Here is a 13,901-nt window from a genome sequence, read left to right as displayed (position 1 = left end):
GTGACCAGACAGCAAATGTGAAAAATTGGGACTGTCCCTATAAAATCAGGACATCTGGTCACCCTAAATCTGACACATGCTGTTGGTTGCCACAGGATGTTGAAATATTAATTGATACTTGCATCAATGAAATACAAGTTACTCATATGTTATACATTATTCACATGTCTCATTTACTTTTGCATGATCCAGAGGGAACGGCATAATGGTCTAAACACCCGGCTTGCAATGCTATAGGTCCCTCCAGTCCAAAGCCCACCAGAATCAGTTTGAACCCTTCATCTTCTGAGGTTCTACAAACGGGTCTTTCAGAGGAGACCTTAAAGGTTGTAACCAGCTTGCTCGCAATGGAATTCCATGGAAAATAAGGATTCCATGGAATTTGTCAAAATAATAGGATTTGCCTTGGTGTCTGTGGCCAGAATTCCCCATCTCCCCTGTGCTGCCTCTCTGGCTGCTGCCCTTTTAATGCAGAAGGGATTGAAAGCTTCCCCTCTGTAAATACACTGCTTGGAAAACACTTTGGAGCTATATTTGGTGCAATATTATAATCAAAGATGGTAACACTGCACATAGATAAGGTTGTTCAAGCCTTCGCAGTGTAAGACCCTATTTTCAGTTGTTTCTAACTTTGCCAGACTTGAACCATGTGGGCTGAAGTTGCCCATGCTGGGTATTTGCCAAAATCTGAATATTTTTTTTTAAAAAAAGAGACAATTTCTGCTAAAGCCATTCAGTCATGTCCAAAAATGACATTAAGAAAAATACTTTACTTTGTCCATGGTTGGTAAAAAAATAAATAAAAAAAAATTCAATGTTTTCTTGAGCAGCTTCGGAGCAGGGACTTGACATTTGGTGGGTGGGGCAGAAGTTGCCCTGCATGTCAGGTATGTGGCTCTTTCTGTCCCCATGAAAAGCCATCAAAATTTGGCAAAGTTATAAGCCTCTATAAGAGTCTCAGTTAGTTTGTGCTCAGAGGTTTACTAGAGTTTGGCAACTAAAGTTTCCGAAGATTCCATCTATACTGAGCATGTTCCAGCCTGCAGTTGCAGGGCTGAACAGAACTTCCCCAGCAATTACTTCTTCTGGAAACCAGTGGTTGCTGTGCTGTCGGTTCCTGTGCTTGACAACTGACACCACAATTATCTCCCTGCTGGTGCCCAGAAAGAAGTACCCAAACTGAAATGCAGAGGGGTGAGAAAAGTGGGGGGAGATGAGAGGTGGTTTCAGGAGCCACTGCGGAGAGGCACAGAGAGGGAAGGGGAGGTAGGAGAGCCAAGAGCCTGGGTCAGATCCAGGCAAAGTGATTGTGTCACATCTCTAAGCCTCTTGATCCAGGGCTGTCAGGGGGCCGAACCAGTGCAACTTAGAGCAGCTCGAGGGTTGCTCAAAGTTACAACCAGCAGCAAAGACATCAAAAGGCCCTTTCAGAGGTTGGGAATTGCTGGAGAGCCACAGTGCTACAACCGTGTCCCGTATATGCATGTCCTTTAAACAGGGGGCAAAGAAAGGGGTTACAGATCTGGGGCACAGGGCAAGCTACATTGTCAGGATTCCACTATGCCAGGGAGCCCTCCCCTGGCCACTCAAGCTAGTTTTAAGTCTACTTTTGGGGGCTGGAGCAAGGCAGAGGCAATTTAGTGGAGCCCAGGATGGTTCATACAGCTGTACAGCTTTATTCCAGTTATACTGAATAAATAAGGTTAATAAAGTACAGATTTATTTATAGTTCTCTCCAGTGAGGAGGGAAGCTGTTAGAAAGGTACGTGGTTAAAGCAGTACTGTATACATTTTTTCCCTTATCAATTTACATTATGCAAACATCTCATGCATATAAAAAGTGGGGTTTTGTATCAGTGGAATTATATACAGTATTTTGCGGTTCTATACACTCAGGTTAGTACATATTTACATGTAGAATGCACATAGGATTATGCTCGGGCCAAACACTAAAAGAAAACATGCGGTAAATGGTTGCTTTAATAAGTCCTGTTCCATTGAAAGGAAATAAAACCTGAGTATTAATGAGATATAATTATATATTTAAAATCTTTTCCCTTGTGCAGTATACAGAATTAATGCCAGTAAACTCACAAACTGCAACATTCTACTCCATTACATCTGCAATGATTAGAGATAGTTTGAACATCTGGCATATAATCTGTGATAGAAAACAGCATTCTGCACTTTAATGGACGTCTGGAGGCTACACATATCTGATTTTATTTCTTTGCATTAACTCTTTACTAGGAGGAGAAGATTTGGTGCCAGAGCACCTTCTGTCTTTTGCTGAAGTTCCACTTACCTCTGCTATTTAGCTCTCGTCATACATGTTTACTTTTCTTTTAACATCAAAGCTAAAATGGAATCCATCAGATTTATAAGGTGCTATTTGTAAATTAGACAATTGAACAACATTAATATTTATATGTTAAAAATCTAAGAAACTCAGCCAGTGAAAATGAAGACCATTTCCTCATTTTCGATTAATCAAGAACATTAAAATGAAGAAACATTCACAGTTCCTTTGTTATTTCAAAGACATTCAGAATAGCCTCTCTTAATTTGGTTTCCTTTCATAATCTTGTACATAACTTGCCTGTCTATGCTAAGGTTTTCAATATTTGTACATTTTGATGTATCCTAAGTGCAAATATCCAAGAGCGTCTTTGACTGGCACTGACTTTCATTGAGAAAATTAGATTTCTCTGCTCGTGTAGGGTGTGTTTTGCCCCGAGCTAAACAAGCTAGGTTTTAGCCCTACTGTGTTTTATATAGAAAAGAAAGACACTTGGCTGAAAAGAGAATGAGACTGACAGTATTATCTTTTGCGTTATTTATTGAAATATTAGCTAATACCAACTCCTAAGGAAGCCTTGAAATTGGACTCTGAGTAGTAAATGAGACTGATTGAAGTATAGTATCAGTAGAGATCTGCATCACTGTTGAAAGGGTTTAGCATTTAAGATGACCTGAAATAGGAATATTCTTGATGATCATATGTTGGAAGGACAGAGAATACGTGCTTGTGTTATGCTAGTGTTACATGGAGTTTTGTAATATACTAACTTGTATCTCAACTACTATGGTGTAATGAAAGCAATGGTTATGAGCAGCTTCTGTTCAGGAGTTTAATAATTAGCCAAAATACAGGTGCAAGAAGCAATCTTTAGGACCTGGGACCTTACTGCGATGGTTCACAGGGGGAATTCAAAAGGTTTCATGGGTACATTACTGTACAGAAACACTTAAGCCACACATTGTACATAGAGAAATGTTACAAGAAAGAACTGGGGATAATCATTTAGCATGAAGACTACCTAAGCAGAGATCACATGCAATACATTAACCTGCTACTGAATTGATTCCTGTGTTGGTAGAAAATGGAAAACTTCCAGTTGTATGAAAATGAGAACATTGTTCACTTTACAAGTCAGGCTGAACCCAGTTCAGCAAAGATTAGGAAAAATTAGCTTAATTATAGCTCATGGTCTAATACAACGTGGGCCATATTTAATGGGAGTCCCACACAATGCATCTGAAGCCGGAAAGTTGTGGGTGACTTCTAATTCTAGTTGTCTTTGACACAGGATGGAAATAAAATTATTAGCAATATATTTGGCAATTTAGAAAGAAAGCTTTGGATTTAAAGTGCTAAAGGATACAGATAAGTTGATGCTTATTTGGGAAGCTGCTTACCTGGATCTATTAACAGGAAGGCTGGGTTTCTGATCTCCCAACACTGGGATAACATTGATCTGTCATTAAGTTATTCTCTGTCATTTACACAGGAAGATCAGCTAGCAAGTGTGCATTCTTAGGGCCCAATCCTGCCCGCACTGAAGTCAATGAAAGCTCTCATTAAATGGGAGACTGGGCCAAACTGAGACTTGGCGTAAGCAACTCCACTAAAGTCACTGCAGAAAATAAAGATTCAAACTGAAGAATTTAGAAAATCCCATTGGTATCCTGAGAGCAGACTTTGGGTATAAATCAGATCTTTCTTTGCCAATGAATTGTACCCCTTACTTAGCGGCCTGGTTCGAAGGTAGCATGAGCTTCGCCACCCCAGAGGGACCTTGAAGAGCAATTGTATCTTCCCTACCCGAGCTCCCCAGAGTGTGTCTGTGGAAGAGACAAGAGGACAGGAGATTTGCACAGGCAGCACCATACTTTAATGGTGCAACAGACACTTCCTCTTGGGGAGTTCGGTCTGACCTGGAGGCTGGTGCAGAAGGAGGCTGGTGGCCTTGTTAACTCCCTGCTCTCTTTAGGGCAGACCCTGGGGAGGCACAGAGGAGGCAGTCCACGAGCTCCAAGAACAGGGACTGCTATTAGCCCTAGCCCGTTAGTGGACCGGGGGGAAAGGGCAATGCTCCAGAGAGAGGAGACAGGCATGGACAGTGAGAGCAAGACAATGACCAAAGTTATTAGGCCACAGGTTATTGTGTAATGTACTTACAGAATCCTGCCCTGCAGTGATGCAGAAATTGGGGTAGAGGGCATAAGACGACTCTTCTGCCATGCAAGCAGGAGAGCAGAATCCTTCAATAATGCACAGAAGAATGAAAGGGGGATACATTTGGTAAATATGCTGGCCCGTGCACCACATTCGAGTTCACTGGTCAGGTGGTTAGCACCTATTTTGCAGCCAGCTTCAAGTACTGCTCGAGACTGCTCACAGAGAATTAGCAAGAACACACTGGTGGCTTTCAGACAGTCTGCCCTACAAATGCTATTCCACTGGACGCCAACCACACTACCTGGGACCATGGCGTTACCCTATATTTGAATTCTGCATATGGTCTTTTGTAAATAAGATGTATATCCAGTGGTTTCAGATTTCAAAGGGAGGAGGGTGGACTGGGCTAAAAATCCTCAATTCTGCTAAGAAACACATTCTGGAAAAAGAAGGAGTAGTGCATTTTTTCCTTGCTTCTTGAAACCATCTGTATTAAGAGATTAGTGCCTCTTTACCGGAGACATAGGCCAAAAGCGCAATTAAAAAAAATTTAATTTGGCCCTGGAGCTCTTAGTTTAAAATCAGTCAACACCAAAAATACTGTGATGGCCACCAAAATGAAGGAAGAGAAGGAAATGGTTGGAAGCAGGGAAGTGAGGCAGGATGGGTGTGTGTGAGTGGGACAGACAAGCAAAGCATGGGGGCATGTTTATGAGAAATTGATGTAGATTTTCCTCCCGAACAAAAGGGATACTATTTTGTTGGTGTGCTTAATATCAGGAGGAAACTAAAGGTGTAAGAGGGGAGCTGGAGGAGTGGCCCCAAAATAAGGGAATGAAGAAGAGCCCAAATATGAAATAATCAGGCTTTTACAGTTTGACAGAAGACAAAATATGCAATTCTCACAGAGTGTGTGAAAATTAATAATAAGAGCATGAGACTTGATTTGGATGGTGTCTCCCTCTGTGTTTGGAAAGCGCCAAGCACATTGTGTGCTGTCGCGGTAAAATTAAGTAATCATAGTCTATACTGCATCATTTCCATTAACCTCGAATTATAAAGTTAGAGCTAATTAACTTACTAGTAAGGACTGAGAAAAACAGACCAGTCCCTTTAAGCCTAATTTGCCATGATCATGCATAACATCCCTTTCAGAACAGGGGAATCGTTGGTCAAATGTCCAGTTAAAGATGCTACCGAAAAAATATTTCCTTTTTCCGTACATCATTCTACGTGCATGGGGGAGGGGGTGAATGCATGGCAGGTGGTGAGCTCATCCTGAAGTCTCCAAATATAGACAGAAGAAAAAACAGAATGTTCATTTGAAAAGATTCTCCTCTCTCTCTCTCTCTCATACACACACACGCTCTCTCTCTTCCACCCAGAGATTTGGAACAGACCAATTACTTTTCCTCAAATTCTGTAGGCCTTTAAAGATGGAATAACATCCAGTACTTTGACTCCAAAGGGAATAACTCAACACACGAAGTGTGATGCTACAGGGCAATGCCAACACCAAAGAGTATTTCAAGTATTTTAGCTAAAATGTGCCCCAGGTTAAGAGGCCCTCTGGAACGGCAGTGATCCTCCATGAAATACTTGCTTCCCCTGGAACAGAGGTTCGCGATCATTTCATACTGGGAAAGCACATAAAAGATGTAGCAAAAAAACCTCCTTGCACTTCTCCACTTCCTGGCACCTTATGCAGCTGTTTACACCTGTGCAAAGTGAGTGGGGAGTGGGTGTAAAATATTACCAAATCAGAGTATGCCACTTATTCACACCAGTCAGAATGTTTTTCACAGCAGGAAGTGTTGACAGTTCTCATGATAAAATCAAAAGCCTTGTGATATTTAATGTTTTATGTAAAATCCCAATCCTGTGGAGTCAGGACACCAAAAAAAATCTCAGTTTTGATTTTAAAAGCTGAAGTTTCTAGTCCTTATTATTGCAAAGAAAAGCTTGTAAATATGACCCAAGTGCACCCTAAAGGATCAAAAAACAGAAAATAATTTAAAAAGATGCTTGTATTTATTATTTTAAAATAAACTTGATTTTTAAGCCACTATTATGATTTTGGGGGCCTGGTTCATGATTTTTGGATTGGCAATACTGCATAACTCACTACACAGGCTGCAGTCCAGGGGAGACTGAGGCTCTTGGATTTTAAGGTATGAAGCCTTGTGTTGTATACGTGTTAAGAGGGCCATGTGTTGTTAGGAAATCCCAACTCACAACTACAGAGACTTGTGTTGTGCATAACCCCCCCACAAGCAGTTTATCATAGAATATCAGGGTTGGAAGGGACCTCAGGAGGTCATCTAGTCCAACCCCCTGCTCAAAGCAGGACCAATCCCCAGACAGATTTTTGCCCCAGATCCCTAAATGGCCCCCTCAAGGATTGAACTCACAAACCAGGGTTTAGCAGGCCAATGCTCAAACCACTGAGCTAGCCCTTTCCTCATGCTTTAAGCAGGGACCATCACACAAAAATGATGTCATCAGCCCACTTTCTGCAGTCCTCACATTGGACAGTCTCTCGCCCTGGTGCTGATGTGCTGTTTGCTCCAATATCCTCCCATCCTCTCCCTCAGTTTCCAAACTGATCCAACTCTCCCCGCTTTCTTCTAATAAACCCACTATAGGATTTAAACTACAATGACTCATGGCACTAACATGCCATTTGCAGCCATCATGCTGTTCGGCCTGCTTGTATGTTATATACCTTCTCCCTACTCTGTCTTGTGGCTCTTTAGATTGTAATATTTGGGGCAATGACAAAGCTCTTACCATAGGTTTATAAATTACCTAGGCCAATGGCCCCCATTCTCAACTAGCCCTAGGCACTACCATAATACCCAAATCCTCAGCTGAGGCTGAGTGCATGGTGCAAGTCAGGAAGTGGGGATTGAAAAGATGGGCGTAAGTCAACTTTGGGCTCCCCTGATCCTGGGCCAGAAGTATGCTGGGCTGCTTCTCTGGCATAAGTTAGAGTATTTACCCTAGGAGGCATTGCATGCATAGTTACTTTGCTTTGGGCGTGTGAAAAACACCACTGAGCTGATTGGTGGGAAACTTGTTCCTTTATGCACATTAACAAAAGTGTTAGGGGTATAGTGAGGGAAATACTTGAAACCAGGTTGGAAGTGATAAGTACACTTCCAACTCAGAAAATAATCTTGGTTTTCATTAATACATCAGTAGAAACCAATGGAGAAACACATCTTGTTATCTGGCTTCTCAGATAGTAGACACTGGTTCATTAGCTTTAAAGCATATCAACTGGATAACACTATTTATTCCATATAGAATAATGATCTACTTTCAGAGAATACAATATTGCACACGCAGGAATGAATTCATCCATTATTCACTGCTTAAAGACACACACTTACGTAAGGGAGAGAAAGAGAAAAGGATGGAGACACTAAGCAGGTCCTACAAAGGAAAGGAAAGCCGAGGAACACATGTCCTGGAGCTATTACACAGCATACAGTACAGTAACTACTGTTTACATCAGATTAGGTTACATTAGATGGATTTGTCACCCTGGTTCTGTAGTCATATTTAAGAGATGGAGTAAAGATGCAGGACAAAAGTGTTCAGATCTTCTTTCTGGGTCCTAACATGGGGCTTCTGTCTAGTGGAAAAACAAACTGTTGTGCTGTTAGAAGTATATATATCCATTGAGCTAGTTTAGATCTGTGCAGTAGGAGATAATTCCACAGACATGTTAACAGCCCCTTCAGAAATACTGTGATGTTAACTCTACCAGCCTGCAGTAGCTCTGCAGTGTTCAAGCTATATAGTTGACAGTAAAAATATTATAAAAAAGATAGCTACTGCATGTTTAAAGTGTGTCTCAAAATTAAATCTCAGCCATTAATTTTTCCTCCCAAATTACTAAAAAGCAACAGTCCACACTAAAGACTAACCGCTTGTAAAATTGGATTTTTAAAGATGAAGTCTTTTTTAAGCCAATGCTGGTCCAAAGAAACATTAGAACAATTCTACTACTGAAAAAAAGGCAGTTTAGCTAATTCACACTATGAAAAAAAATGGATTCACTCCGATCATATCAATGTTTCAGACATTGTGATTTAAAACAGCTGGGATATTAAGCCTCACAAAATATAGTCTACTGGATGATTCAGAACATTAGTAATGAGATATTGATCCTTTCACCATCAGGTCATAGGTTCAAATTAGCTTAGGCTGGTAGTGAGTTTGGTTGTGCAAATTTAATCATGTTTAAAGTGAAACACTAGTGCCAGGTGCTCTGGTCTGGTTTCGTTGGGGTGGGCTTTAGGCTTGATTTTTGCCCAGCTCAGTGCTGGGTTGGGTCCCTGGCACAATTATAGCCACCTGAAGGCTGCTCCAAACTGCACCCACTGTCATTGGCAACCACCAGCTGTTCTGACATACAGTACACAGGAACACACTGGCCACGTCCCTACATTATTGGCAGGAATAAAGTTAGGGAGGGGGACAGGGGCTACAGGAGCCACCAAGAGCTCTGTGCCAGCTAGGCATTCCCAGATACAGAAGGACTCCTCCACTGGCCTACTGCAGCTTTTCACTGGGCAACAGACACACAACTAGCCTGATGGACTGAAGAATCTGTCCCTTACATTTTCAGAAACTCATAGGGTGGGGAGTAGGAGGATGCTTTGACTGTCTCCTTCCTTCTTCACTCAGGGGAAGAGACCCGAGTGCCTTTTAGGTCTTGTAGGCCTGACATTATATGGAATAGAGTTTTAAAGGGATGCCTCACATCAACCAGGACTGATACACACCAGCACTGACCATCAGCACCTGGCCAGTGGGCTGAGCAAGAAACAGTAGTGTGCAGTGCAAAGCACAGCAACGAAGTGCCCCTAGCATTCTCATTTCTCTATGCTGGAGCCCAGGAGGCCCAGATTTCAGGTGGCTGTCTCACCAAGTACAAAGGCAGGTTGGAAAGGGAGGCTATTTTGGCACTGCTGCTATGCATTTCCTTGCAATTTCAGTGGAAACATGAATTTGCATGTCACCAGAACTGTACATTTTTATACTGTTATATGAAAAAAATGCCTGTCAGCTGCTACATGATCTAATGTGAACTGATTTGGTGGTTTCAGTACCACTTCCACTGCACAAGACTATATAGCAAGAGTCACCACCATAATTGACTGGCATTAATTTGAACCTCGATAATTTATCTGGTACCATAAAGGTGCACAATCTTCATTACAGCCTCATCTGAGAGACTAAAGAATTGATTTTGCTACTCCACCACAACTGCTCAGATCAGATTTGACACTTTGGTGATGCAGATGCTGTACCTGTTCTATGATATAAAAGAGAATTTCAGGACAGTAAGTCTGTCACCTTTCAGGAGTACTGAAGTTTAGAAGATCCCATAAATCCTGGGAAGCCTTTGATAAAAGATAATCACAAGTGTACAGGGGACGGAGATGTGTAGAATTAGTTACCAGTGTGCCTATGGGATATTGCTGGTCACTAAGAGGCTAGAATGACACATTATTGTGCTTCATTTGTCACCTACCAGGCCATCCACATACAGTACAAGTGTCAGTGGCTTCCTCCTATACACTAACAGTTATAATTCCTGGGGTTCAACAGGAGAAAACAATATACCACAAGGTGTATGAACTGACCGTTGTGTAATTAAGCTAATGTGAACAGTGATTTAAAAACTAAGCCAACACAGTCATCACTATGACACTCAAAGTAGGAAGCTAGTAACTGAAGTGTCATCTCTCTGCAGTTGGCTACTGCACTGGGAAATGAGGAGACAGCATCTTACTGGAAGTGGAAATAAAAACGATTGTTAGTAGATCATGGTGTTTTCTGCTCTTTTCTGGATCATGGCTATTTCATGCTCACTGAGAGCTTGAAAATAGTTTGTTACTTAAAATATTGATGTATGCAACTAAATGCACAAAGTCCAAAGTTATATTGGATCATGCTATGGTATATTCAGGTAATCATTGCTATTAGCTATGGAAGAGGTGTATTACATTACTCAGTTGTAGTCTGTCTTTTTGCCAGTGCAAACATGCTCCCCCAACTACTGCATCCAGTCTAAATTTAAATGACTCCAGTGAGGGAGCTCCCACAGGTCCTATAGGCTTATTGTTAGAAATGGGATGACACAAAGAAAAAAATCCTACTAGTTATATTCCCTTGGACTGCTCCTTCTTTGGATTTTGCATCAGTAACACTTTTACCCAAATTGGCATTGGGCTTTGCTGCTGACACAGGTTTCCCCGCTTCCAGACAGGGGTGGCAGGCTGGGGAGAAAACCCACCTCAACTGCTAACATTGTTAACATGAACAACAGCTCAGCTAAAACCTAGACTTCCCTAACCTCCTCTAGGTTCATCATGCCTGTCCTGAGCTCAGCAGCCCACAGGACCCTCTGAAGGATTTTGCTCCTACCTCTCACTGGCAGGTGCATCCATTCTTCCCCGGGAAGGTAAGAGGAGTCTTTCTGTGCAGAGCCATGCAAACGGCCCTCCTGCTCCTTTCAAGTCTCTCCTTGAACTCAGCAGACTCACTGTACTCAAGCTACTCTACTCAGCAGGCTTGGATCTGAGTCACATGGTCCTATCATGTGACACTCCCCCCACTTATGCCTTTCACCTGAGGAGGTGGGCTAACCCAAGTCCCTTAAAGGGCCAGCCCACTGTGTGACTTCCTAAACTTGCAGATGCTGGATCACTCTATCCCTCCTTTGGCTGAGTTACATGCATTTGGTTGTTTTAATATTTCCTCTTAATTCTAGTTGCTCTTCTCTGTTTCTTGATATCTTGCCGATAGTGAAATGCTCAGAATTGTGCACAGTATTATAGGTAGAGTCTTACCAGTTCTATTAAAAGAGGAACTATTCCCCCCATATCAAAACACCATGTTTCTGCCAGTCCTAAAGAGCACTGGAGTTTATTGTCCATGCTACCAGCCAACATTTCAAGATCATCTCCAGCTTCCTGCCGCTAGCACACCTATATTCTTTTTTAACATAATGGTTTCTCATGTGTCTCCATTTCATTGCATATCTGCATGTTGAATAATTTTCCCTAGATGCCTTAACTTGCATTCCTCTAGGCCAGGGGTGGCCAACCTGTGGCTCCAGAGCCACATGCGGGTCTTCAGATGTTAATATGCTGCTCCTTGCATAGGCACCGATTCCGGGGCTGGAGCTACAGGTGCCAACTTTCCAATGTGCCGGGGGGTGCTCACTTCTCAACCCCTGGTGCTGCCACAGGCCCCACCCCCACTCCATCCCTTCCCTTCCCTGAGCCTGCAGGGTCCTTGCCCCTTTCCCCTTCCCCTCAGAGCTTCCTGCATGCCACGAAACAGTTGATTCAGAGGTGGGGGGGGGGAAGGGGCACTGATCGTCGGGGCTGACGGTGGGTGGGAGGTGCTGGGACCCGGGGTGGGGGGGAGAGCTAATGGGGGAGGCTGCTGACGTATTCCTGTGGCTCTTTGGCAATGTACATTGGTAAATTCTGGCTCCTTCTCAGGCTCAGGTTGGCCACACCTGCTCTAGGCTGAATTTATTTTTAATTCCTATCCATTTTTCTAACCTCCCTAGGCTCCTTTGTATTATTTCTCTGTCCTCTGTGGTGTTTGCAACCCCTCCTAATTTACTATCATCTGCAAATTGAATTACTGTGCTGTTTAGCTCTTTTTTTCAGATCATTAATAAAAATGTTAAACAAAACTATGCCTTCATCAGATAATAATGCTTATGAAGTAGCTCCAAAGAGGTGAGCCTGTGGAAATATAATAGGATGGAAGCTCATCAAAAATTATTTGCTCAGATTTTTGGTTGCATTGTTCAGCATTTGCCCATTTGATATTAGCAGATGCAATGAAAACAAAAAATAACTTTATAGCTTCAAACCTAAATAATATTTATCTACAACAGTGGTCATCAATAGGCAGACTGCAGGCCAAATCAAGACAGCCAGGTGCTTTTGAATGGACCCTGAACTTTTTTTATTTACTTATCATAATTGTAATTTTTTATTATTATTATTTTCTCTGGAGTCTGGACCTTGGCCAAGAAACTTGGACCTTGACAAAAAATAATTGACTACCCCCAGTCTACATGCTACACACACAGGGCTGGTGTCACATCGCAGTGAGTGCCCAGTCACACCATGGGGTCTATTCTAAATGAAAAAATGTCAAATGTAGATACATGGTAAAATTCTCAAAGGTACCTCAGTCCCATTTTCAAAAGAGCATAGGAACTTAAGTGCATTGAAAATTGTACCTATCATGATTATTGCAGGTACCTCAGTCAGTGGATACTGTGTTTTAGCAGTGCATATTGTATATATATATCATATAATTATAATTCATAAACGGGGTCAAGTCTATAAAATACTGTGTGTCTCCTGGGAGGTATTGACCATCCTCAGCTCCTTTTGACATCAGCAGGATCTGAGAGTGCTCAGGAGCTTGTAAGATCATGCCCATGGTTGTGATGTAGATATGTGCAATATTTCTGTGATTGTAGGACAATGTATGAATTTAATTTATTTTTCTAGAGAATGTAGGTGAAGTGAAATCATTTTTCTCTGTCAGTGCTTTCCAACCCTTCTTTTCCTAGCCAATGAGGAGAATAATGTGAAAAACATACTTGCATGCAAAACCAGAGTAAGAAGTAGAAAGAGTTCCAATTACCAGATTAACAAATTCCAAGGCTTTGTCCCAAGATATGTTCAGTTTAAAGCAAAAATCATTATTTGGTGACCTTTGGCATTAATGTGTGCACAAAGAAACGTCTGATTGTGATGTGGGAAAGAGGACTACTAGATGAACTTTTGGATAATTACTAGTTAACAGTACTGGAAACTTCCACAATATGGTGAAATTTTGATTTCAAATTGCTCTAAAATAACATCTTTCTTCCTTTCTTTCTATGCTAGTGATTAACATGTGGGTTGCTACTAAAAAACAACTGAGCGAGCACCACACTATTGTGTTTGATTTTACCATGGTATTTTTGGTATCTCCTGTGCATAGAATAGGAACCACAGAGGTAAATTCAAGTGCAGAACTATAAAACTTGAGAACAATTTGTTTCTTATTCTGTTATAAAATTAGAGATTATAGAAGATTGAGGAAGATCCTGAGGTCTCCTTTTCCCGTTCTTCTCTTGTTTCTTCACCTCTCATCTTTATCACTTTGTCCCTTCTTTCCATTACCCTGATCCTACTCTGTTCTTTATAGGTCCTATACAGCACCCATCATTATGATATCCAAGTGTCTACCCTAGCTCCTTTTCTTTAACCTGGGACAGACCCAAACTCCTAGTCTCCAAAAAGGCTCCTTTGGCACTTGGTGATCTTCTGACAGTGAGGAGCCAGTTTCTAGTCTCACAGAGGCTCTGCTGGCCTCTGATTGGACATTCTGTTCAATT

General features: G+C 41.8%; 1 protein-coding gene across 1 annotated transcript in view; it reads right to left on the bottom strand.

The window, feature by feature from the left end:
* The window catches only part of LOC120384666, a 238,771-nt gene extending 227,787 nt beyond the window's left edge, over positions 1 to 10,984 (bottom strand). Inside the window, exon 1 of the mRNA XM_039503649.1 lies at positions 10,907 to 10,984. Within this exon, the coding sequence (XP_039359583.1) occupies positions 10,907 to 10,929 (23 nt within the window). The 5' untranslated portion in view covers positions 10,930 to 10,984. The remainder of the gene's footprint in view (positions 1 to 10,906) is intronic.
* Between the last annotated feature and the right edge of the window lie 2,917 nt (positions 10,985 to 13,901).

The sequence above is a fragment of the Mauremys reevesii genome, linkage group 16 (genome assembly GCF_016161935.1).
Source record: "Mauremys reevesii isolate NIE-2019 linkage group 16, ASM1616193v1, whole genome shotgun sequence".
NCBI classification, from domain to species: Eukaryota; Metazoa; Chordata; order Testudines; family Geoemydidae; genus Mauremys; species Mauremys reevesii.
This window is presented reverse-complemented; position numbering and strand designations above follow the sequence as displayed.